General features: G+C 60.8%; 1 protein-coding gene across 1 annotated transcript; it reads left to right on the plus strand.

The window, feature by feature from the left end:
* Positions 1–1496: 1496 nt before the first annotated feature.
* On the plus strand, positions 1497–23322 carry LOC309684635 (cell adhesion molecule 3-like; the record flags this gene model as incomplete). The annotated part of the gene is made up of 11 exons (XM_082500507.1): positions 1497–1572; positions 16279–16419; positions 16642–16794; positions 17013–17150; positions 17392–17562; positions 18074–18164; positions 18549–18718; positions 20705–20827; positions 21968–22093; positions 22616–22684; positions 23204–23322. The coding sequence occupies 11 exons, from the start codon at positions 1497–1499 to the stop codon at positions 23320–23322; spliced, it is 1377 nt and encodes a 458-aa protein (XP_082356633.1).
* Between the last annotated feature and the right edge of the window lie 327 nt (positions 23323–23649).

Consider the following 23649-nt stretch of genomic DNA (forward strand, 5'->3'; position numbering starts at 1 on the left):
GCAGGAGAGCATCAGGGTGCGGAAAAGCTCAGCATAAAAGCACGTGAGGAGTTTACGCTGATGTGTGAAATGAATGTACGCATCTGTTTCAGACCTACTAAAGCCAAAGGGGTTAATTCCTCCTCTAGGGCTGCAGGAGGAAGTCCGAGCTAGAAATGTTTGGGCCGGCATGAGCGAGCACTCGGGTGTTATCATCTAATGGATGAGAACACGGATGGATAACAGTGGATAAAGGAGTTGCCTGGGAGATGCCACGGGACAGCAAGAGCTGGACACTGACTTTTAGGGACTGGCAGCCAAGGACTGGAACAAACGCAGACTTCACCCCAAATGTGATTCGGCTGCAAGTGTGAGCAAGGACCGGTCATGAGACCAGGCGGTACGCGGGCTGCTGCAGAGACAGAGAGGAAGTCCTCCACCCCGAGGGGCAGAGACCGGCTGAGGCACCCCGACGAGCATGTGTCACACCCCAGCATTTCAGCTGTAGCTCCTTCTGGCCCAGCTTTGAGGAGACCGTCCTGCATCGGTCAAGCCACGTGGAGCTCGTCTGTGCTCAACAGGAGCCAGAGGAAAGCCAGAGCCGGGCCTGCGGCTGCAGGAGCCACGGGAGCTGCTTTGCAAACCGCCATGTGCCGAGCACGTGGCGCGGAGGGGAGCGATGCCACAGGGACGGCCACCTGGGAGCGCGGTGATGCCCGCCAGCAGGCACCCCTGCCCACTGCTGCCTGCGCCCTCAGCCGGGGGCTCTGCCGTCTACTTCCCACACCCGGAGAGTCACCGGGCAGAGGCTCCCGGCCCGGGTGGCCACACGCGGCCCTGGGGACACCGTCCGGGGCCTGTGCTTCCCGCGTGTGGGGCAAGAGAGAGCCATGCCGACACGGTGCCCGGCCGGGGTAAGCGGGAGGCAGTGGGCTCCGACGGGGACGGGGCCGGGCTCCGAGGGCGGGCCCGGGACCGCCGAGCCCCGGGGCCGGTGCTCTGGAAGGATCGCTGTGGGGGCCGGGAAAGGCCGCGACGTCCCAGGAGCAGGACCCCCCCAAGACGGGCACCCCCTCAGGGCGGGATCGGGACCGGGGGCGACACCCTGACAAATCGCGACTCCGCTCGGACCGGGCCCCCTCAGCCCGGGGGCGGGACGGGGACCCCCGGGACCCCTCCGCGCCGCCGCCGCCGCCGCCCCGCGCCCACCTGCCTCCCGCAGGGAGCCGCGCATGTGGAGCGCACCATCGCGCCGCGGGGCGCGGGGGGGGCCGGCGGCCGGAGCGGGCATGTTTACACGGGGGCCGAGGGGGGCGGCATCGGCGCGGCCCCCCCCTCCCCCCCCCGACGCCGCGGCACAAATGGTCTCTTCCTCGCGCTCTATTTAATCCCCGCCGCTGCCGCACCGCCGGCTCCAGACCGGAGAGCAGCGCCGCGCCGCGCCCGGTGCCGCCGCCTCTGCGCTGCGGCTCGGCTCCGCTCCTCTCGCCTCGGCCCCGCGGGCGCCCGCTGCCACCATGCTGCCCCCCACCCTCGGCCTCCTGCTGCTCCTCGCCTGCTTCGGCAGCGCCCGGGGAAACCTCTCCCGCGACGGTGAGTGGCGGCGCCGGTACCGGGCGAGTCCCTTCCCCCCCCCCCCCCCCCCCCATCATCACTCAGCCCGTCGCGGCGGGGACCGGCGGGACGCGCCCCTCCCTCTTGCTGCGGGGGAGGACCGGCGACGCGCGAGCGGCAGGTGCGGGGGGGCGGTGGCGCGCGGGGCCGCGCCGTTATGTGGGTCAGGCGCGGCGGGGCCCGACAGGTGCCGCCGCCCCGGCCCCGCCCCGGCCCTGCCCTCCCCTCGGGGCCCGCCCGCGCCGGCACCGGGCGGGGGCGGCCGGCGGGGCTCAAGGTCACGGCGGCGCCGGTGCTGCCCGCCGTGTCCCCCCATCGCCGCGCACCGCCCGGGGCGGGGCCGGGGCCGGGGCGGCGGAAGGTTCCAGACAGGGCCCGGCGGGCGGCGGCGGAGCCCGGCCCCTCCCGGCGCTGCCCGCGGCGGGGCCCGGCGGATGGAAACTCTCCTGTGGGGAGGAGCCCTCCCCCCCCGCAGGAGTCGGTGGTGACGCCCGGGGGTGGAGGGGGAGGCGGGGGATGGAGCCCCCGGGGGGACGGCGGTGACCTCCCTGGGGTGGGGAGACCCTTCCCCGGCATGGGGCGGGTTCCCGGTTCTCCCCCGCAGAGCCGGGAGCACTCGGTGGGAGCTGCCCGGTCGGAGCCCCCCTCCCTGGGGTGGTGCGCCGCGGGGAAGGGCAGCTGCCCCCCACCCCCCGCTGCCGGGGTGTGTGGTGGCATCCCCGCATCGGGCCGGTGCTGGGGGTCTGCGTGCAGGGAGCGCGGGGCTGTGATGGAGCATCAGCCGTGGAGACAAAGGGTGTTTACCCACCGTACGCCGCGGCGGGCAGCGCGCTGTGGGGCGAGGCAGCGGCGATGAGGTGCTGCAAAGCCAATGTGATTTTTTTGGTACGGGCTCATCAGCGGCAGCACCGTGTTGTGTCCATAACCGTTCGACTGCGGAGTCCGTGCCGGATTGCCAGGGCTCGACGCTTAGGGCCTGCGATTCCTGCCGGGCTGCTGGCAGCTGCGTTTGCTGTGTCGGGAGTTGCTGGTGATGATAAAATTGCTGCTGCGTGTGTCTGGATGGGGAGCAGGTCGTGGGGAGATGCAGCAGCTGTCTGGGGCATGGGCTCTACCCCTGGTCTGCGCATCGTGTTTTGGGGGTTGTTGCGGAGGCTGATGGTGGGAGAGGGTCCAGTCGCCATCCGAGTCCCTGCCTGTGGCTCATCAGAAGCAGGGAGGTAATTTTGGCACGAGGACGTGGCCCTGGGATCAAGGGTCTTGTGGGCTGTTGTGGCGGAGGGAGTGTGGCCAGGGGGTGAGAGCCCTGAACCCCCTCCTGCCTGTGCTGGAGCAAGGATCAAGCCTCCCCCAGCAGGTGCCTCCCGGTGGCCCATCCCTTTGGTGGAGGAGGCCACTGTCACAGGCAGACTCACTGTAGGGGCTGGTGTGGGCTGGTGGCTGTGTTCCCATCCACGAATCCCAGGATTTATTCTGGTTATGGCCATGGTCCTCCCACAGGTGCCCGAAAGAGTCACTCAGGTGTGGGTGATGCTCAGTCCCACGGTGCAGGGATGTCCTGGCATCCCGCACGTGATGATGCTCGGCACGTGGGTCGCAGCCAGGCAGGAGGGGGTGGCCAAGCAGCCCAGCTTACCAGGGAGGGGTGGCCATCACCTGAAGTTGTGTGCAGTCCGAGGGCAGGATGCGGTCTGGATGATGACACTGCAAGATTTCTTCCAGGGCTGGCCGGCTGCTGTGGCCCAGCCCTGGCCATGAGCTGCCAGGCTCTTCATTGTCCAGCCTGGAAAGACAAATGGACCACCAAAAAGACTTTAGGAGCGGAGGAGATGGATGGTTGAAAGATGCTTGAAAAGAAGCTGCTGGCACGTCTTCGCTGTCACTGCCTTACCCTCATGCCCCTCAGCCATCAGCTCCCAGCGTGGCTTCTCCGGCTTGGAAGTCCCCTCTGCAGCACTCTTCTTGGGGCAGAGGTGGAGTAGCTGTCTCCTCTCCTCGAAGAAATGCTCCTCCGGTGTTCTGGATTTCAAAGCTACAACCATGGCAGAGCCCCTGGAAGCTGCCTGGGTGCTGGAAGCGCTGGTGCTTCACACCGAGGCTGTGTTTGTGCACTTGGCTGGTGTTGTGCTGCTGTCGGCAGATTTCTGAGTGTTTGGGCTGGATGCGTGGTTGTCCTTGCTGTGAGGATTATTCCCCCCGTGGAGTTATTCCACTCCAGAGTTGTGTAACCCTTTTGTTTGAACAGTGCCCTACTGTTGTCCCATGGGAAGCCACAATATGCCAAAACCAGACTTCTTGGGGCTGTTTTTCCCTGTGCTCAGTAGCAACCTCATCCTGCTGTGGCACCAGCACTGTGGGCTCTGAGCATCCCTTGACGTGCAGCGCAAGGACCACCACCATCCTATGACACCAATGGGGGAGACTGGGCAGCCTCAGTGGCAGAGCAGGGAGCTGAGCTTAGGTCTTGCATCCGGTTATCTCCCACCATATCAGAGCTGCTGCACTCATTGTGTGTGTTTCTCTTCCTGGGGGAAGCTTTACTGTTGAGGGTCTTAGAGCTGGGTCTGCCTGACCGATTATAGATGCCACAGCAGGGGGACCAGGGCTGCTCCATCTCCTCCTGTAGATGCCAAAGCTGGTTAGGTGACTTGTGCCCGTGCCTCCCTGTAGGCTGAGGAGAGTCTGGAGACCATCGTGAGATGTCTGAAGCCAGGCGAGATGAGCTCCCTGCCTGGTGTTTGCTGAGAGATGGATTCAGGAGACTGTGCCCTTACTGGAAGGTGGCTTCATCTTTATGAAGCTGCTGGAGGTGTCTGCTTGGCCGGACCATGCAGGAGGAGCTTTCTCTGTCCCGGGGAAATGCCCTGTGCTTCCAGCCAGTGTCCTTTCTGTAAGAAGTCATCCGCCCTGCCTGCATGGGAACAGTGTCTCACGGTAGGAGCATAGGGGTGGGAAAGAGGTTTGGACTCCCACGGGGCTTTTACCATCTCTAGCCTTAGAGCAGATGATGGCTGTAGTTCCTGTAGTCCTGTTCCCTCAGCTTTGGGGAGATGTCAGCACTGGTCCTGAGCCGGATTGCAGGGTGCTGTGTGCGACCTCCAGCCTGTAGCATCGGCCCCAGGCCCGCAGCAGGGGCGCTCTGGGGAGGGTGCCCTGGTGTGCAGAAGTGGGATGGTGGAAGCCCGGTAGTTGTCTGAAGCTAACCTAATCCTTTGCTTGCTGCTCACGGCAGTGCTTTTACCCAACTAATGTGTGCAAATGCCCTGTTCTCGCATGTCATTAGGGCTTACCATATGCTACAAGTCTCTTTCTGTGCCAGCACAAGCCCTTGGCGCTAGAGTAGAGGAAGCGGTGACAACCCTGGTGAGGCGGTGGTGTGCAGGCATGAGAAGCGGGAGTGCGACCTATCTGCATCACTCGGTACCTGGATGGCCTGATTTTTTGGATGACTCTGATCAGCTGCCTGGGGCAAGTGAGCTGTTCTCGTGGCGGTGATGCAGCTGGGATCAGCGTGTCAGCCAGAGGAGAGCATCCCCCTGCGAGCAGCCAGGCAGAGGGAGCTGGATGGGGAGCGCGAAAGCCACCACTCAGCTGTCTGGCACAATGCGTTAGGCTCAACAGGCAATGCTGGATTTTAAGACAATACGTGGGATCAAGTGCCGCAGAGCTGCCCCGCCGCATACCCAGACGGTGAGGGGATGTGCTGGCACTGCTACCGTGGGACAGGAATTTTGCCGCTGTCCCGATAATGCCTCAGGTTTTGGCATGGTCTGCGATGCTGAGGCCAGGGTGTTTGCTGGGAGCGTGGCGACTTGGTGTGCTGGCCAGAGGAGGAATCACCAACAGACAGGTGTTGCTGCTGAACCACGAGTTGAGGGCCTCCCAAGTATGGGTACGATTCCTTCTCTGGAAGGAGATGGAGGGAAGCACCCTACTTGCCCAGGATTCCCTGCTTGTGAGGTCTCCGGCATGCTAGACGCTGCCTCTTCTCCCTCTGGCTGACGTTCTCGCCTCGCCAGGGGTGTTGGAATTGCTGGAGTAACTGGAGGCGTCTACATCTGGGTAGTCACCCTGGTGCTGGCACGGCCAGGCACTTAGCCAGATGGAGGAATCTGTTAAAGCTAACATTTTTGTTTGTTTTCACTAGGTTGGTTTTAACCTAGTTTTACCCGAATCCAGGGTGTCGTGTGACCATTCGGGTCCTTGCAGGAGAGGAGCAGCATGAGGGAGGATGTGGTGCAGGATGTGAACACGTGTCCATGGTGCCTTTGCTGGTGGCAGCGCCAGTGCGGTGGTCTTGGAGCTTGGTGGGCTCTCCTTCCATGCTGCTGAGCTTATTCTGGGTCCCATGGTTTGCTGTTGTGTTAGAGCTGCTGCAGAGCATGGTCTGCTTGTGCAGGCACCTTCTGGGAAGTCCTCTGCTCCCTGTGCCAGCACTTGGCGTGGTACTGCCGATGCCCAGCCTTGTCTCCATCTGAACTGCTCTCCAGGTTCCTTTTACAGCCCAGGCAATGGCTTGGCCATGCAGGTCATCTGACGCTGTGTCTGCACAGATTGAATTGCCTCCTCATCGCTTGGCTCTTCAGTGACTCCATGGGACATTGAAGGTGATGCCAGCGCTGTAACACCCACGTAGTCAGATGTATCTGATCCTCATCTTCTGAATTACTGGGTCAGCTCAGCTTGAACCATCTGGTCCAGTTCTTTCCCCTCTGCTCTTGGCCAGGCACCCGCAGCTGTGAAGCAATGCAGCAGCAGAGCCTTCATCATGCGGTGATGGTGAGGTGTAAGCGGTCTCCCTGGTGCCTCAAATCTCCTGTCCACCTGCCGGAGCAGGTGGGGGATGAGGCTCTCCATCCTGCTGTCACCCAGGGCTGTATCAGCCCCTCTGCTGTGGCCAGTGCTGGGCTGTGCAGTCGCTGTGGCAGAGGGAGGGCCAGTAAAGCTGTGTTGTGTTTGGGCAGCCCTGACATCAGAAACACTAACCCGGATGAGGCTACCTAAAATGAGCAGTCAATAACAGTGGAGGGAGGCGGAGAAGCAGAGATGTGCAACGAGGGCTGGGCGAGAATGTGCTTAACCATTCCGGTCACCTGCCTGGCGTCACGCTCTGCCTCCGCTGGGACGCGGGCTGAGGGCATAGGGACCGGTGTGCACGGGCAGGTGTCGGATGCTGCAGCTCTTGCTGCTCAGGGATTGTGGAGGCTCCCCAGTGTCACAGGGACATGTTGGAGGGCAGTGGTGCTTGCTGCGGAGCCGAACGGCGGCATCTTTCCAGGAGAGCCCCGAGTTTGCCTGTGGCTGTGGAGCAGCAGAGCTGTGAGCTTTCCCCTTGTTGCCACAGGGCCCTACTGAAGGGGACCTGCCCCTTCCTCAGGCGGTGCTCCAGGCAGTGCTTCATCTACAGACGCTCTTCCTCCACTTAAAACGCTTCAGATAGTATATTTGCTGGCGAGCCCAATGTGGGGCATTAGCTTTTCCAGACCACTGCTTTTGCTGCTACTCTCAGGCCATCATTTCCAGGCAAAGCCCATTCTGACGCTTGGTCTGAGGGGCCCGTGGAGCAGAGAGCAGCAGGCCACCGGCTGTGCAGGAGCTGCGCTCACTTTCTATGCCTGGAGACCAGCACAAGGCTGACTGTGCCAGAAGACAGGCTTGTTGGGACCCCATTGCCCCGTTGGGGGTTGGACTAGATGATCTCCAGAGGTGCCTTCCAACCCTGACCATTCTGTGACCTGGTTTCTAGAGGTGGGCTGTGTTTGGTGGTCTCCTTGCCGGCGCTGTGCCCAGGGCAGTAACTCCTTGTGCTCTGTTCTGCTGCTGTCAGGCTGGTGCTCTGCTCTCCTCCTGGTCTGACGTGCAGTGGAAGCTGTGGAGGGACGGGCCCGGTGGTGCGGCGTGCTGCCGATGGTGCTCCTGCCGTGGCTGCGTGCGGCAGGGCTCTGCTCTTTGCTTGTCTGTAAACACCTTTAACCCCAAGCAGGTGAACACAGCAGCAGGTCAGTGTCATGACATTTTTCTGGGGGGACTCCGTTTTGCCTCTCCACATCTCACCAGCTTTGGTTTTTGGCTTTTTTTTGTCTCCCTGTGCTGCTGGGGACTTCATCTCCAAAAGGAACAGACCGCGCAACAGCGGAGGTGACCTGGTGGGCTACAGCTAAAGCTGAGAGCTCTCTGCTCTCCCTGGGCATCCACTGCGATGTGGAGAGCCGCTGCTGCAGCTGGGCACAACACAGCATCCATGGCAGTGGACTGAACCTGTCTTTGGAAATTAGTCTTCCCCCCCCCCCCCATCTTTCTGGGAAGTCAGGAGGAGGTGGTGGTGTGTGGTGCATGTTGGCAGGCGCGCTGTCCCCTGGGAGGGGAGCAGAGCTGCCAGGGTCTCCCCGTTTCTTATTTCTGCTGTAAATATCCTCTTACAGAACCTTGTGTGTTTAATCCTCAGACAGTTGGGAGTGACAGTTTCTCATGCCAGCCTGGGCAGAGCTCCGCTGCGAGTGTTCAGAGGCCTGCGAAGCTGCAAGCAATGTACTAGGCCATCCGAAGCAGCCATTTCTGAGACACCTCGCTGGGCAGGCGGGAGATCCTTAAAACAGAACTGTCAAAGCAAAGAGCTCGTTCCCTTGGCAACAGTCATGTTGGAGATTGGCCTTAGGGAAGGAGCTAAAAAACATGCTCAAAAAAAGTAGTTATCAGCTGTTTGCTGTCAAACTGGAGGAGGGCCCAGGGAGAGGGGTCACCCTGCCCGGCTCCGCTCGCTGCTGCCCTGTGCCGGTGGGAGGCCTGAGATGGCAGGGTCTGAGTGAGCTTGCTGCTTGTCCTCGAGGGAATTAGTACCCTTTTGGAGGGTCCCGGGAAAGCTCTGATGCTGGGGATAGCCGTCATGGTCCTTGGATAATTTGTGGTGGCCCAGAATGGGGCTTTTCCCCCTTGTCTCTGTCCGGCCTCCTCCAAGGACATGCTTGTACATGGCAGGCTCATGTGCAGCCTGGGCCTGAGCCGGGTGCTCGGCGCTCCTGGGCAGGTGGCAGCTTTGGCCTTTGGCCAGTGACTTGCGGGTCTGGGTGGCAACAGATCCTTTCGGCTGTGGGACTGCTGGTGGCCTCTGAGGGAGGCAATGGCTGTGCTTGGCACTGGGATTCCCTGACAATAACGCTGCCTTTTGCTGAGCTAATTGGCCACCAGACTGGTGTGAATGTGCAAACACGATGGAGCAGAGCTGCCAGCGGTGGCCTGCATTTGTGTGGCTGCCAAAGCTGCAGGCAGGCGCCGCTGCTGCCATCAGAGGGGTTCCCCAGCTCCCTCATCCCCCAACCAGTCCGTTCCTGTCCCAGCTCTCCGCAGGGGCTCCTCCGGCCCTGCGGCGACTGGAAGAGCGGCCCGTGTCTGGCGGGGACCAGGCTGTGTGCTTTGATAGGGTGGAAAGCAGCGCCCCGCTGGTCCCAGAGGAGAGGCCGCTTCCCAGCTGTGCTCTGACGCGTGGCGGCAGAGGAGAGCGTGCGGCATGGACATACCCAAAGGCATGCGGGAGGGACTCTCAGCTTGCTCCAAAAGCAGCCAGCCAGGGCTGGAGGAGGAGGACACCCTGTGATCTGAGACCTCCGGCAGCCCTTGTAACCAGCCTCTGTCTTCAGCTGCTTCTCTTTCTTGGCTGCTTCTGGCTGCTGATTGATTGCTAATTGCTGGCAGTGTTTCAGTTGCTTAACCCCACTCAGGAGTCACAGGGAGCCGTTGGCCTTTGCCGTACCCTCGGGCAGGGTCTGTCAGGGAGGTGGCTGCATCCCCGCACCCTGGGGGAAGGACACAGCTCTGCGGTTTGCTGGCGGTGTGCAGGGCCGAGTGTCGGTGCCTCTTGGACCAGGACCTGCCGCTCTTGCCTGCAGAGGGCTCGGGGCTGCTGGAGAGCATCCACAGGGTCCTGGAGGCTGTGACCAAAGTCTCTAGTGGGGTCTCAGGAGAACCCCAACAAAAGCCCAGGGTTCAGAGCAGGCTGTCATGAGGAGCAAGGTCCTCTTGCTTTGCCCCTTCCCAGAGAAGGCTCATGTACATGTCTGCTTTCAGGGAAATAATACAGAACTTGATGTTTAGGGTGGGGAGTTGGGGTTTTTCACGTGGACCACACGTGAAGGCATGAAGCCCCTGCACTTGGCTGACTGATTCACTTTAAAGGAGTAAGCTCCCATCACGCTGGGAGCTTGGACAGCAGGTCCTCTTGTCTCTCCCCCCAGTAACCCCTGCATCTCACACCCCACATCACAAGCCCCTGAAGCAGAGGGCTTGGGTGTTGTGAAGCTGACTGTTGAAGAGTGGCATGTCACAGCATCCCTGTCTGAGACTCTGCTCTGATCTCGGATCTCTTAAGGGTTGTATGTTTTCCACTTCTGGTGAGCATTTGTGTTAATATGATGGTCTTTTGTCACCCTGAGATCAAATCCCTTGTTTGTGGGAAGGATGGGTCAGAGAAGTTGGCTGTTGTGGGCTAGAGGTACAAAGGCGGGAGCTGGCAGAGGGGCCAGAGGGAGGTTTTGGCACAAGAGCATGCAAATGATGGGAATCCTGGATGGATTTGTTCCTGTGAGAGTGAGGAAAACCTGGGAAACTTCCTGAAGCATCTGGATGCCGCATCCCTGTGGCTGTGCCGGGGAGAATCACTGCTCAGCCTGAGAGCGGGATACCCCCGCTTGCCGGGAGAGGAGCTGGGTGATGGCACTGGGAATGTCCCCACTTATAGTGCTTTCTTAGATCAGCCTGGCTCCTTGCATCCCTCCCACTACCTCCTTTTAGTCTGAGCCTGCTCCAGCCTGCAGCCTGCCTCTCCATCTGCTCCCTTCACCTCCTGCTGCCTGTGTCCTCCTCTGCCTTGCTCCTGCTTGTCCAGCACAGAGCCGTCCTGCCTTGCTGGCTGCCTCTTGGTGACTGCACTTGGTAAAGCCTTGCAGTCATGAGATGTCTAAATGCCGCAGGACTGGAAAAGGAGGTGGCCCTGGAGGTGTTGCAGGAGGGCCCCTTGCCCTGCGGCTCCCGGAGGGATGCGTCCTCTTGTCTGAGGGCCGGAGCGTGCGGTGAGGCTGGTGGAGGCACGCAGGGAAGAGGAGCATGGGGTGGCATTGAGCAGGTGCGCTGAAACAAGAACAGGTTTCCCCCTCTAACAAAATCTGGAGCGAGTCAGCTGCCGGTAAGGAGGAGCCTGGAAGTTGGGCTCTGGGTTTCCCAGACTGTGGATTCACACGCCGTACAAATCAGCTCGCGAGCAAGCTTGCACAGCAGATGTCTGCGCCTGCTTGGCCGCGTTTGCAATCCACCGCATTCAAAACTGCCACCTTGGCCGGGCCGTTCCGGTGTCACCGTGCGGGAAGGATGCCTGCGGCTGGAAACGGAGCTTTGCTGTTCATGGCTGCTGAGTGAATTATTAAAATACAGTCCTCGGAGAGGAGATAACTCACCTTAGAAAATGTCTGTGCCAACAGAGATAAATTGGACCTTTACGATGAGGAAACTAGACTAAATAGAAAAGAATGAGGAAAGAGACAAGTGTTGTGTTTTTGGGCCATGCTGAGGACTGGAGGCATTTGAGGGATTCGCGCAGTGGGTGTTCTCCTTGGGGGCTCCTGCCCAAACAGAAATGCTTTCACAGGCTGGAGGCTAGCTTAGAGGGGTGCGGGGTGGATGTGCCTGGCAGTGGCTGGGAGAGCATTCTGGCGATGCTGGCTCCTGCCTGCCTTGACCATGGTTGCCACTGGAAGTGCCTCCAGCTTTTAGCAGGCTTCTGCAAAGGCTCTGCCCTGCTGAGGTTGGTGTGGGCAGCAGGGCGTCCTCCAGACGTTCTGTGAGGGCTGCGGTGCCCTTCCCAGGCATCACTGGCTGCTTCCCCGAGGGTGCTCCAGGTGGAACGGCCTCTGGAAGGCAGAAGGCATGCCATGGCATTCCATCGCAAAAGATGCGGCGCTGCTGAGGATTCATGTGTCTGTGCCTGGGAACGTCCCGGGGATGGGAGCAGCAGAGCTGTGGACCTTTGAGAAGGGTCTGTGCTGGAAGGGGACACGCGTGCTGGCAGGTCCAGGGGCTGGGCTCCAGGAACCGTGAGAGACGTACATCAATTTTTTCTCCTCGCAAATACAAACGCAGCCCCCCTGCAAAAGTGCACAGGTTTAATTAATGGAATATAGATTTTTCTGGAGTGTGGTATGTCTCTAATTTCACTGTGCTGACTGGGCAGCAGCTCTTTGCCAAAAACAGGGCCCTGGCAAAGCTTTTGCTGTGGGGTGCCCGAAGTTGCTCTGCCTGTCCCCGGGTCTGAGGCAGTCGCTGCCTGTGGCAGTTCTGGTCTCCTCCAGGAGAGTCCCATGGAGGGAGATCTGGGCCCTCTGCCCACCAGGAGACCGTGCTTTTGTCTTGCCATCTGCAAAATAACTCTTCACCCTGTTGCAGGATGATGGCAGGGGCCTGAGGTGGCCAGCAAGGCTTGGGTGGCCTCTGGGAGGTGCAGATCTGAGGCATATGCTTCTCTCTCCCCGAGAGCAGAGCTGTGAGCAGGGGAGGGTTGTTGGCCAAGCAGCCCTGGGGGTCCCAGGGGGTGTACGCCTGCTGGGCCCTGCGCCGTGTGGGGAAGGCTGGATTCAAGCGCTGCATGCTTCTCCTGCCTCGCTCATCCCTGCAGAGCAACGCTGGTGTCCCTGGGGCCGCGCACTCACCTCTGCTGCCCTGGTGGGAGAGCAGAAGCCATCTGCAGTGCAGCCCTGGCAGCATGGCCGGGGTGGCCCCAGCGGCTGCTTTGGCCATCGTGGTGTGGCAGAGGGGGGACGGTGCCAGCCTGGACTGTCAGGTGGCAGCAGCTCTGCACTGGCAGCAGTCGCTGGCATGGCCAGGGTGGATGCTTCCCTGAGTGCCCGGCACCTGTCCCCAGGCTCACAGGGACTGTCCAAACTGGTGTGCCAGGAACACCCAAAAGCTTTTTGCTGCAGCCAGTTTCTCCGAGCATCCTCAATCTGCTCCCCTTTGTGACGGGTGCCTGCTTTCTCGTAGCAGCACCTCTCGCCATGCTGTTGGAGAGCCATTGCAGTGTGAGCACGATGGCCTTAAGCATCCCTTCACCTTCCTTGGGCACCCCCAAGATCTGACCAGAAGATTGCTCTAGGCTGTGCTGGGGCTGGAGCTGCTGGATTTGGGAGCAGTCATGGTGTGTAAGGCATCATAGAATGGTTTGGGTTGGAAGGAACCTTAGAAAATTGAGTTCCAACCCCCCTGCCCTGGGCAGGGATGCCTCCCCCCAGCCCAGGTTGCTCCCAGCCCTGTCCAACCCGGCCTTGAACCCCTCCAGGGATGGGGCAGCCACAGCTTCTCGGGGCACCCTGCGCCAGGGGCTCACCGCCCCATAGTGAAAAATTTATTCCTGATACTTGATCTAAATCTGCCCTTTTCCAGTTTGAAGCCATTATCCCTCATCTTATCACTATGTGCCCTTCTAAAAAGTCCCTCTCCAGCTTTCCTGTTAGGTGCCCTTGAGATACTGGAAGGCCACTATAAGGTCTCCCCAGACCCTTCTCTTCTCCAGATTCTTCCTTCTCAGTGTGCCGCTGCCCCCAGCAGCTTTGCCCCTCATGCCCCCCTGTGGGAGGGGAGGGTCTCACCAGTGAGAAGTGGTGGTGAAGCTGCAGAGGGACAGGGATCCCACAGGCTGTGCCTTGTTCCTCGCAGGCTGTGGCAGGAGTGGGTGAAGCTCCCCGTGGTGGGACTCGCTGCTCCTGGGGTCCTGCCGCCCCCTCCTCCCCCAGCCCCATGGCGGCAGCTCCCCCCTGTGGCTCTGCCCCTATTCTGTCAAGGGCCAGCAGGTTACAGCCGTGGCAGTTTTTAATTAAATCAAGCTGCACTGGCGCAGCGGCCCAGCCGTGCCCATCTGTTCCTCCAAGCTGTCAGGCGCGCGGCGCGGAAGCGAGCGAGTATCTAGGTCGTGCCAGAGGGTGCAGTGCGGCGGCCGGAGGGGCTGCGTCCCCCACCTCGCACGAGCCGTGGGCACACGCTGGCGGGCAGGAACGCTGGAGGCAGCTCTGCGGCTCTCGTGGAAGCGCAGTCTCCAGGGGATCGGGGACCTGTCTCGGTGGTCCCGTCTGTACAGCTGTGAGGGAGAAGGGAGGTCATCCACAAGGCTGAGCCGGAGCTGCCGTGGACCCGCGTGGTGCCCTGTGTGTCACGCAGCGTGGACGTACGGGTGGCATGGCCCCCTGCCCTGGGGGGAAACACCTTGCTAATATCTTAATGAGGCCAGTGGTGTGGCAGGTGATGGTAATTGTGTTAATTAAGAGATTGGGTCTGTTCTGAGTGGGTTTTAGACCCTGTCCTCAATTGCATCCGAGTTGGAGTGGTTTGAGTTTGGACAAGAGTGGCTTGCAACAGCCTAATCCCCTAATTACCATAGTAGCAGGACAAAGGCATCGTTAACCAAATTAAAACAAGCTGACAGAAAGATCTCCCTAGTCAGGAGGAGTGGATGGAGAGCTGTGGCCCCAATCCCTGGCTGAGCTGTGGACCCCAGCGAGTGACACGTCCCCCCCGGCTGGCTGGTGTGCGGGGAAGGTTTGATGTGAATGTCTGCAGGGGAGGAGATCTGAACCAGAGGCTCTTCAGCTGGTCGGACAGGAGCGTAGCAATGGCCAAGGGCTGGCCCTCAAACCTAGGCAGGTGGAGAGGAGCAAAACTTCAATGGCAAGCATGAAACGCCAGCGTTAGTGATGGGGAGTTTCCTAGGGCTGGAGAGAGTGTCTTTACCCCGGGAATATTTTCAATCTAAATTTGATGCATCTCTGGTAATCTCTGGCTGCTGGGAATGGGCAGGGAGGGATTCGGACATTTTCCTGGCATTTAACGTGAGCCAAGCGGTCCCTGGGAAGCCTGGCAGCCTCATCCTCCTGTCCTCCTCCAAAACCTCTTCGCTCCTTCCTGCTCCCTGTGACAGCTTTGGGGCATTTGCAATGTGAGCAAAAGCAAATATTTCCCTTTGCCATTCTGAGTGGAAAATGGGGAAATTCAGCTGAAGCAGCTTCCATCCCTCTCCTTCCGATAACTGGAGCTTCTCCCAGGCAGTGAATATCATGCAGGAAAACAAGCCCATGGAATTGGGAGTGTGTGGCAGGCTGCGTGGGCACACGGGCAGAATCACCCAAGGCTTGGGGGTCCTGAGGCCGAGTCCCTGCCTAAATGCGAGTAACTTGGGCCAAGATAGAAGGTGACGCTTTGCGGAGCCCTGTGTCTAGCACACGAGCAAAGGGCAGATAGCAGCAGTGTCCGTGTTCCTCCCTCTTGTCCATGTGGCCGCCTGTGGACCCATCTGGGCAAGGAGGGTATGCAGCCCCCAAGCTGGGAGAGCCAGTGTCCCCCTTCTCCCTGTGCAGCTCAGCTCACTGGCACATCAGTTTTCCCAAAATAGCTGTCCTTGGGGCAGGCAGGGGGTTATCTGATCCTGTTGCTGCTCTTCTCTGCCCTTGGGCAGCTCAGCGGTATGGAGCCCTCCAAGGAGGCTGAAGGAAGCGAAGGACGATGTCTTAGCTGAGGAAATGCAGTCTGGGAAGGGACGTGCGCAGCCCAGGAGCAGCGTGAGCGAGAGAAAAATCCCCTTGAGGAATGACATGGAGAGTCGGCCACTGACTGCACCCTGCAAGCCACACTCGGTGGACCGTGGATGCTTTTGCTGGAGGCAGGGGTGGAGATGGCCGGTGGAGCATCCCGCTGTGTGGGGTGCTTGGCATGGAGGCACCATGGGTGCAACCGTGGCCTGCTGGCACTGCCAGGGCTGCGGAGCAGAGCTTGCTGCCTCCCCAGGTTCCTTCAGCCTGTTCTGGTGCCTGTGCCAGGCTCTCCTGATGCCTCCTGGCGTACCCCTGCTCCTCCTGGATCCACTCGTGCCTGGCAGGCACTGGCTGCCCGTATCTTCCAGGAGCCATGCTCAGAGCCAGGCCTGACACCGATGTCTCTGTGCAGGTTGGCATGGAGCTACCGCATGGGGACAGCAGCGTGCCGGGAGCTCTGTCCCAGTGGGTGCTGCAGGTTGGGGCAGCAGGATGGATCCTGCCCGCTGGTCTTTGCTCTGCAGCTGTAGTGGGGCCATTCCCTGCTGGGGAACGGGATCACAGTGGGAGATCTGGGCTGACGCACGCCCATGAGCAGGTGGCCCGTTGTCCCCAGGGTGCGCAGGACGGCTCCACTCTAAGCGTGCTGCCTGTGCCCTAGAAACCCCTTGTCCTTGGAGAGGGACATGCACCTACAAGCACGTGTGCGTGCGCACATCCCTGCTGTGCATCCCAAGGGGCTGTGCAGATGCTCCCGGATATGCACACACACATGCACATGGCATATACCCTTGCGCTGACCATCTCCCTGGGGCCAGCCAGACCTCAGACAGCACCTGCTCCTCTCCCCCGTGCCCCTCCATGCTGCCACCGAGAGCAGCTGAGCCAGAGTGACCTCCTACCCCGGTCTGTGTAGCCCAGCTGTCCAGGGCTTGAGGTCCGCTGGAAAAAATGTTTGTCCCAAGCAAGCTGTATTCACCCTAGCACTGGAGCTCTACTTCTCCCAGGGGTTTTGGGGACACTGCTGTGTTCATCCCTCCCTTCCTTTGGTTGTTCAGTGATGCCTGCGCATACCTGGGGAGAGGCGATGCCCAGGGCCCAGCTAACCTTTCCTGTCTGTGTCCAGAGAGCCAGCCCACGACATCAGATGAGACCGTGGTGGCTGGTGGTACGGTGGTGCTCAAATGCCAGGTGGAGGATCCCGATGACTCCTCGCTGCAGTGGTCCAACCCTGCCCAGCAGACCCTCTACTTCGGGGAGAAGCGAGGTACGTGCGCAAGAACTGGGGATGGGAGAGGACTGCCTCGGGGAGAGGAGCCAGCTCCAGGACTGGAGCAATGGTGGGGCAGAGGGAAAGTGGTCCAGGGCCAGTGATGCCCCAGAGGGTGATGTTCCCACCTGCAGTGATGCTACTGGGCAAAATATGAGCTAGCATGGGGGTGTGGTGGAATTGAGCCTGTCACTTACCCTGTTGTCCCTTTTCCCTCAGCCCTGCGAGATAACAGGATCCAGCTGGAGAGGTCCACACCCAACGAGCTGACCATCAGCATCAGTGATGTGGTGCTGTCGGATGAGGGAGAATACACCTGCTCCATCTTCACTATGCCTGTGCGGACTGCAAAGGCCCTTGTCACCGTGCTGGGTAAGCCACTGGTGGCAGCCCCCCGACCTGCTCCCAGTCTCCTGCCTGCTACTGCCCTGCCTGCAAGATGCTTTCGTTCCTCTCTGCTACTCCCATATCCCTGCCCGTTAACTCATCCTTGCTGTTTATTGACATGTGTCTGCATGTGTGTCTGTCTCTGGGTGGCAGCACACACCCAGCTAATAGGCTGTTGTATTTCTTGCCTCCTCCTCTACCAGGAATCCCCCAGAAACCACAGATCTTCGGCCATGAGCAGCCCATTGATGAGGAGAAGATAGCCCGGCTGACCTGCCGGTCCTCTGGCAGCAAGCCTGCAGCCCAGCTCCGGTGGAAGAAGGGCAACAAGGATCTGAAGGGTGGGTGCCCAAGCAGTGTGGCTCTGCTCTGAGGGACTGGGGTGGCTTGGGAACACCGTGGAGGAAGGTGAGGCACAAGCGGTTGCAGATATGCCTGCTGCTGGACCACAATGGCATCCTATGCTACTGCCAACAAAGGGATGGGGACAGGGTATCGGTCCCCTGCTCAATGCGCATGTCAGCCTCGTGCCCCTGCTGGGGTACTGTGTCCATCAGCTCTAATGGTCTCCTGTCCCCACAGATGAGGGCACTGAGGTGGTGGAGGACCCCAATGGAAAGACCTTCACCGTGAGCAGTCGGGTGGAGTTCCGCGTCACCAAGGAGGACAACGAAGCTGAAGTGACCTGCACCGTGGACCATGAGTCCCTGCAGAACTCTGAGAGGTCGACCACGCAGAAGCTGCAGGTCCACTGTATGTGGCGTGGGGGGATGGTGGGACAGGGCTGTGTAGGGGTGGGGGAGATGAAGAAGGCCTCGGCATCACCATAGTTGAGCAGACACCACAGATGGTCCTATATTTACATGTACGTACAGCCATCACACATAAAGGCTCCTCAGCCTGCATGCGCAGTGGCCCTGTCACACGTAGGGGCACTCACTGCACAGTGACACTTCACCTGCGCGTGCACGCCCTTGGTTTTCCTTGCCTGTCCTTTTCCCCTGTGTCCTGCCTGTCCCCATCTCCCTGAGACTTTGTGCCATCCCCTGCTACCTGCCTGCACTATCCCATGTCCTGCCGGTCCCTATTGCCCTTGTCTTGCATGTCCCTTAGTGATGATACGGTGAGGGATATGGGAGCTGCACGCGCAGAGCTGGGGCCAAGGTAGGGTGCAATGGGAGGGTTTTGGGGTGCCGGCAGACCCTTGCGCGGTGTGGGGCAGGGACAGGCGGTCACCCAACTGCGCCTCTCCTCTTTTTTTCAGACAAGCCGACAGCGAAGATCGAGCCGCATCCCCAGTACCCGCGGGAAGGCGAGAAGCTCCAGCTGCAGTGCGACGGGCAGGGCAACCCCATGTAAGGGCCCCCCTTGCCTTTCTCCTGCTCAGGCCCTGGCCATCTCATCCTCCCACTGCCAGGCTCCCAAACCCACCGTTTAGCCCTCCCCAGAGCTCAGGCAGGGCACTGCAGGTAGCACTGTGTGGGCTCAGGACCAGGCACTGGCCCTGCATCAATGCCAGTTAGGGCCGGGCACCCACAGAGAACGGGCAAAGCCCCTGCCTTCTCCCTGGGGCAGCAGAACTGTCCCGGCTCATCTCTAAATGGGGTATTTCCTTCCTGCTTAAGTACTCCCACACTTTCGTTGCCCCCTCCACTGCCCGGCCGAGGACTCTGCTCTCCCCGAGCCCACCCCAGGTGCTGGGGAGGGCGGTGGTGCCTCACCACCATCCTGTTCCGCAGTCCCCAGGAGTTCCTATGGGAGAAGGAGGGCAGCGACGCACCCCTGCAGCTGAGCTCCGACAGCGTCCTCATCTTCCCCTTCCTCAACAAGAGCGACAGCGGCACCTACGTCTGCACAGCCACCAGCTCCATGGGCAGCGTCGTGGCCAAGTACAACCTCGATGTCAGCGGTAAGCAGGGGCCGCGGGGCGCCCAGCATCACCCAGCTTCTCCCAGCAGCTGCTGGTTGGCACAGCCACCTTCATCCCATGAAGGGGAGGGTCTGGGGAGGGCTGTGGTGGGAGGGGGCTTTGTGGCACAGGACGGGTGCGCGCATGCAGCTGGGTCCTGGCACGATTGCTGGCAGAGTGCTGCATCCCCAGCTCCTCCAGCCCCCCCCATCCTTCCCTGCACTGTGCAGGGCTGCTGCCCGGGGTCAAGAAGGGCAGAGAGCAGTTTGGGGGCGTCGGGGCAGGGACATGGCACGGCCCAGGCTGAGCTCAGTCCCTGTTGCCTCCGGTGGGAGAGGGTGCGATGGGGGAACTGCAGGGGCTGCGTGCAGGATTGTGCTAGAGTCTCTGGGACAGGAGGAGAGGCTGGTGCTCCTGAGCCTGTTGCAGGCAGGGAGCCTCTGCGTGTCGCCGCCACAAGCCAAAGAGGATTTCCAGATGGTGCCAACCCTTCCAAACGACGAGGTGCCCTGGCAGCCCTGTCCCAGGCTTCTGGAGACGGGCCCTGTGCCTTTGCCCTGAGCCGCTGGAGCTGCAGGCTCGCATCGCGTCCTGTGTCCCCAGAGCATATCGCTACTTGACACCTGTCCTCATGTGGGAAGGGGCAGCACCAGCTGCCCCCCCGCACGGTGCCATCCCTTTGCTGCCTCCCCCTGCCCCAGATGTGCTCTGCCACCGTGTTCGCTGTCCGTGTGCCGTGCTGCATCCAAGCGCTGTGTGTCGCACGTGAGGCAGAGTTGTGTGCTGCGTGGGGCTGCGAGCGCTTCTCCAGCCCGTCCCTGGCTGGTGGCAGTGCTGCCGCAGTTCCTGTGCTCAGCCCCTTGCCCGGCAGCTTTCCTGTGTTGGTAGAAGCCTGTTTCCCTGCGGTTTTGGCCATGGATTTGGGATTATTGTCCTCTTCTGCCAAATCTCTTGCCATCTCTCTCTTCTCTACCAGCCTTGGACTTTCCATCTTCCAGCACTCCTACCTGCTCCAGCTCTTCCCTTTCCCGTCCCCTTTCCCTCCCCTCCTGTTTTGGGCACTCTCAGTATCCTTCCCCTCCAACATGGCTGTGGGTAGAGGGAGCGCATGGCAGCAATGGCACTTGGGCCACCCTGTCCCCCCCTCCTGTGCTTGCCCAGGAGGAGCCCCTAAATGCCCAACCCCGTGCAGTCGTTCCTTTGTCACCCCTTGTGTCCCCCCTGGGTGTGGGGTCTGCCCAGGGAGGTGGTTCCTGAGCTGTGAGCACACAGCAGCACCCAGAGCCCTCCACACCCATCCAGGAGCAGAGCAGCCCCCAAGGTGCTCAGCACCCTTCCACAGGCTCGCACCAGTATCCGGGCTGCTCAATGCTATCCACAAGCACACGGCACCCAAAACACCAGTGTCCCTCACCCACTTGGTGTCACAGCCCCCGGCACAGGAGGTCCACATCTAGGCTTAGTTCCCCTTGTCAAAACCCCCCCCCCTCTTTTTCCCCAGAGCCGCTCGGGTCTTGGGCACCGTCGCTGGAGCAGCTGCCTTGCCCGGCGCAGCCCTCAAGCCTGCCTGCCGCAGTGGCCGTCTTGCTCGGCAGCGAGGGAGAGCGGGGACGGACCGGTCCCTGAGGGTGTGCAGAGGAAAGCGTAGGTGGCACCTCACGGTGGGTGACGATTTCCAGCCACTGCAGTCCCAGGGCTCCCAGGCAGGAGGGTCCCAGGGGAGAACCCTCATGGAGGGGAGGGGTGACCGGCAGTGCTGGCAGGGTACGAGGTGGGAGAAGATGTTCACAGTAGTCTGTCCCAGAGGACAGTGGCAGGAGAAGAGGAGTACGACCCGCGGCCAAGAAAGGGGTCATGGAAGGAGCCACTGAGAATGAGTTCCGTCAGGCTGGGGGGAGCCGGGGTCCCTTCCGATGGGCTCTGTCACACCTCACTGGCACCTCCCAGGGTTGATTTGTGTCCCTGTGTTTTTGTTGTCCTCCCCAGATCTTTCCCAGCTCCCCACCCCACACGTTCACTCCACTCCAGCCCCTCCGCCGGGCCCTTCCCAGCCCATCTCTCATGCTTCCATGGCCACCGCTTCATCCTTCACTCCAGCTCCCATCCAAGGTACCGTAAGCTCCTTTTCTGTCTTTTTATGGACCCACTGTTCCCCAGCCCGGCGGGAGAAGCTCCACAGGAGGATGGTGGCCCAGCCCTGGGCCAGGGACACCCTTGCCACGTCCCAGGTGCCCAGCCAGGCTCCAGTCCCTGTGCAGCTGCTTGTTGACGTGTGTGGACTCTGCAGCCACCACCTCAGCGCTTTGGGGTGGTGGCACGCAACAGAAGGAGCCAAGGCCCCAGAAGCCCGGGCTGCATAATGGTCCTTCCAGCTCTTCCTGGCAGGTTGTGGCCGCAGCTGCCTGTGAGCTGCAACCTGTGCCTTGTGTCCATGTGAGATGTCATCCCTCTGTCCTGTCACCTCCCTTGTTGTCTTTCCCACCTCGTCTTGTCCGAACGCCTCCTCTGGATGTTTCTATGGCTGTGCTCCCCCGAAGCTGATGGGGCAGAAAGAGAGTGGAGCAGAAGGAGGATTTGTCCCTGTGTACCAGGGCTGACACAGGATCCCAGCGCAGACTCCGCTACAAGATGTGGCTGACTTGGGACTGGCCTTGGGGTCCCACCTTCCTTGGGGTGCCGTCACCTCCTGGGGTGCAGCATGTGGCCATGCCAGCCTGCACGCTAGTGTGGCACAGGGGAAGAGTGAGCCAATGTGCTCAGTTTCCCCTTGTGGGGCAAAGATCCCACCATGAAGGATGGGGCAATGGGATCATCGCTGTGTCTGAAGGCAGAGGTACACCAAGCTGCACAGGGCATGTTGTTGGTGCTGCTCCCGAGGGCACATCGCAGGCAGTGGGGCACAGGGATGGGTTTCCCCATCAGCAGCTCTTCTCTGCTACTTTCATGCCCAGGAAGGGTGCCCAGCGCAGCCATCGGGGCTCTTCTCAGCTCACTTGCCCAGGAGCCAGCATTGATGGCTATTGCTTCCCCCTCCTTGCTTCCCCTGCTGCCTTCCCTTTTCTTGCTTCCGCCTCAACAGCTCTCATCTGCAGCAGGATCAAGCTGATGGCACCGAGCCGAGCAGGATTGGGCCCTCCACGGTGCCCACCTGCAGCCCTGAGTGGTCCATGGGACAGGCGGCAGCTCCTGCAGCACAGCAGGGTCTGCAGCATCTCTTCTCTCTTTTCTCTCCCTTTGCTGCCTGGGCAGATGCTAGCCCGGTGCCCTCGACCTCCAGCACGTACCATGCAGTGATCGGCGGGGTGGTTGCTGTCATTGTCTTCCTCCTGCTCAGTCTTCTCATCGTGTTGGGACACTACCTGATCAGACACAAAGGTACGGCATGGGTGAGCTGCACAGGGCAGGGGCACGGAGCCAAGATCCCTGTGTGGTGTCGGAGCTGGCAGCGCAGGGCGTGCTGCCCCTCGGTGGGTCTCCGGGAGCAAGGCTGTACCCCCGAAGCGAGCAGGCAGCGTGGGGAAGGGGTGAAGGGAGGCAGCCCCCTATCCTGCAGCCCTGCCCTATGTCTGGAGAAACCCAGTGCAGCCAACCCCCAGGGGTTTGGGGGCTGCTGCCTACGTCCGTGCTGCTCCACCGACCGTGGCGTGGAGATGTCCCAGTGAGTCCTTGGAGCTGGGCAGCACCGGGCAGAGGCAGCCTACCCCATTTCTCCATCTCTCCTTCATGGCTTGGTACCTACTGCCCTGGGACTGCCTGTGCCACTGTCCCCGTCTCTGCCTCACCACACCTCCTCCTTCTCCCTGCCGTCCTTGCCGTCCCCTGAGCCCTCCGCCTTCCTCTTCTTCCTTCCCCTCCACCACTTCCATCTCCCCATCCCTGGACTTTTCATCCGCCCAGCAGGTATGTGCATAAGACACGGGGAGACGGTCACATCCAGACATCGGCAAAACCCCGCAGAGGTGATGTGTGAGTAAGAGCCCCCCATCCCTGCCCTCCGAGCCCAGCAGAGCCTCTGCCCCATGCTGCGCCAGCTCCAGGCGCAACCAGGAGCTGGAGCCTCCTCGCAGGTGGCAGTTTTGCAGAGAAACCCTCCAGTTTTTTGAGGGGGGACAGGGATGCAGGGAGGGGCAGATGGGGGGGAGGAGGAGATCTGCCTGGAATGCAGGTGAGGGCTGCTGCCTGGGGGGCGAGGGGGGGGGGGGGGGATGGGGCAGTGGTTTCATCTTCTGGCTGGAGACCACCGTGTGAGCCTTGAGCAGCCTGGGAGAGGCTCCGTCTCCAGGCAGGGCTCATCCCAGGGAAACCAGTGACTTTTCCATTTCAGGGCAAACCCAAAGGACTTTCCTCTCACCTCCGCTTTCCAGCCAGCCCGTGGGCTCTGCCACCGGGGCCCCTCCAGGCAGCCCAGCCTCCCCCTGCTTGCATGGGAGCAGGGTGCCGGCAGGCCCCCCCCCCTCGTGACACTGACCCCCTCTCCCCACCCAGGTACCTACCTGACCCATGAGGCCAAGGGGTCAGACGATGCCCCAGATGCCGACACGGCCATCATCAATGCAGAGGGCGGCCAAGCCAGTGGCGATGACAAGAAGGAGTATTTCATTTAGGGGTGTCAGAAAGCGTGAGAAATGGAGCCAGCAGACCCCGATGGAAACGGAAACCAGACCACAAACCCCACTCAACCCAACAGATTTTCTCTCGCGCCCAGCACGGGCAGATGGACGGACAGAGGGATGGCAGGACAGAGAGCAGAGAGCGACCGGCCTGAGACATGATGCTTCTTCTTGAACTTGTACAAAACGTTATTACTACGAACAGCGAAAGCCCCGGCCCCGTTTGCTTGCTTGCACCTCCATCCCTGCGACCGGCGCTCGCGCAAAACACAGACCAACCAGTGAGTGAGCGACTTTCCTTCTTCCTTTGGACCTTTGCTT

The sequence above is a fragment of the Vanellus vanellus genome (genome assembly GCF_965231255.1).
Source record: "Vanellus vanellus genome assembly, contig: HAP1_SCAFFOLD_1343, whole genome shotgun sequence".
Classification (NCBI taxonomy): domain Eukaryota; kingdom Metazoa; phylum Chordata; class Aves; order Charadriiformes; family Charadriidae; genus Vanellus; species Vanellus vanellus.